The sequence below is a fragment of the Otolemur garnettii genome, unplaced genomic scaffold (assembly GCF_000181295.1).
Source record: "Otolemur garnettii isolate 467f Iridium unplaced genomic scaffold, OtoGar3 scaffold00051, whole genome shotgun sequence".
Classification (NCBI taxonomy): Eukaryota; Metazoa; Chordata; class Mammalia; order Primates; family Galagidae; genus Otolemur; species Otolemur garnettii.
In genome coordinates, this window is record NW_003852446.1 from 2,296,282 (window position 1) to 2,298,111 (window position 1,830).

Genomic DNA, 1,830 nt, shown 5'->3' on the forward strand with positions numbered 1-1,830 from the left:
GTTTGGCGGGTCCGGGCTGGGGATTCGAACCCGCCACCTTAGGTGTACGTGGCTGGCGCCTTAGCCGGTTGAGCTATAGGCGCCGAGCCAGATATACTGTATTGTTATATAGACATTTTTATTGTGTATACTGTTTGTTAGAATGAGACTTGACCCTTTTTTGTTTCATAGAATAAATAAAAATTCAGTTTTTAACTTTATTTTTGCATTTGAAGAGTTAATGTCATAAAGGAGGTTGTACCTGTATCCTTAATAATTCAAGTGCATTAAAGAACCTCCCTTATTGGGGAAATGAGGAAGTAGCACTTTTTAGCCTTTTTATTTGAAGAAAATGAATCAAGTGTCTCAAATAGACTTCAAGAATCTTGAATGTAATTCTCACATAATAATAAATTTCTCAAAGTAATTTGACTATATGTTTTTTCAACAGACAATTATAGGAGATTTTCATAAGGAACAGAAGAAATTTGTTGAAGAGCAGCATACAAAGAAGTCAGGTATGGTATAGGTTTGACTTACTTAACCTGCGAGTTTTATTGCACACCTGTTATGTGCTAGACCAGTCCTCAAACTATGGCCCGAGAGCCACATGCAGCCCACCTAGGACACTTATCTGGCCTGCCGGGTGTTTTTGCCGCTGCTGCCTGTCCTGCTTAGCAGCCGACTTGTCCCGAGACCTGCAGTCCAGCCCTCCAAGGGTCTGAGGGACAGTTAACTGGCCCCTTGTTTAAAAAGTTTGAGGACCCCTATGCTAGACACCAGGATAAAGACTCTGAGAATACCAATGTGCATTCCTAACAGCCCCATCTTTTGCTTAGCACAAACTAGTTGGGGAGACAAGCTTGCAAACTTTTGGGATTTTTTTTTTGGCAGTTTTGGGCCAGGGCTGGGTTTGAACCCACCACCTCCAGCACATAGGACCGACGCCCTACCCCTTTGAGCCATAAGTGCTGCCCTTTTTGGGGGGATTTTTTTGTTTGTTTTTTTGCAGGGGAGGAGGTTGACAGAGTCTCACTCTGCTGCCTGGTCTAGCGTGCCATGGCATTGTTCTAGCTCACAGCAACCTCAGACTCCTGGGTTCAAGCAATCCTCCTGCCTCAGCCTTCCAAGTAGCTGAGACCTCAGGCGCCTACCACAACACCTGGCTAGTTTTTCTATATTTAGTAGAGACAGGGTCTCATTCTTGTTCAGGCTGGTTTCGAACTCCTGTGCTTAGGATATTCTCCCACCTTGACCTCCAAGAGTGTTAGGATTACAGGTGTGAGCCACTGTGCCCAGCCAACTCTTAGGGTTTAAAGGAAGGGAGTAATTATTTTCCAGAGTCTCACTCTGTTGCCCTTGGTGTCACAGCTCACAGTAACCTTAAATTCTTGGGCTTAAGTGATTCTCCTGCCTCAGCCTCCTAAATAGCTTGGACCACAGGCGCCCACCACAACACCCAGCTATTTTTTGGCTGTAGTTGTCATTGGTGTTTGGCAGGCCTGGGCTGGGCTTGAACCCGCCACCTCCTGTGTATGTGGCTGGCACCATAGCCACTTGAGCTGCTTGAGCTACAGGCACCAAGCCCATTTTTCACTTTCTACCACTTGCCTAGCATGCTACATGCATAATAGGCATTTACCAAGTGTTGGCTCCTTTCCTATTCTCTTCAGGAGAAAAAGCGAGAAGAGCTCTCCAGGGGAGTGATCGCACCTGTAGTGACTGAGGGCCATAAAAAGTCATGGCAGTTGGGCGATGCCTGTGGCTCAAGGGGGTAGGGTGCAGGCCCCATATGTCAGAGGTGGTGGGTTCAAACCCAGTCCCTGCCAAAAACTGCAAAAAAAAAAAAAA

The 1,830-nt window shown here is 46.1% G+C and overlaps 1 protein-coding gene across 2 annotated transcripts in view; it reads left to right on the forward strand.

Annotated features, from left to right (window-relative positions):
* SYAP1 (synapse associated protein 1) overlaps positions 1-1,830 on the forward strand; it is a 34,726-nt gene that overhangs the window by 6,305 nt on the left and 26,591 nt on the right. For both annotated transcript variants that reach the window (XM_012806432.2, XM_023514366.1), the window contains exon 3: positions 431-497. In XM_012806432.2, the coding sequence (XP_012661886.1) occupies positions 431-497 (67 nt within the window). The remainder of the gene's footprint in view (positions 1-430; positions 498-1,830) is intronic.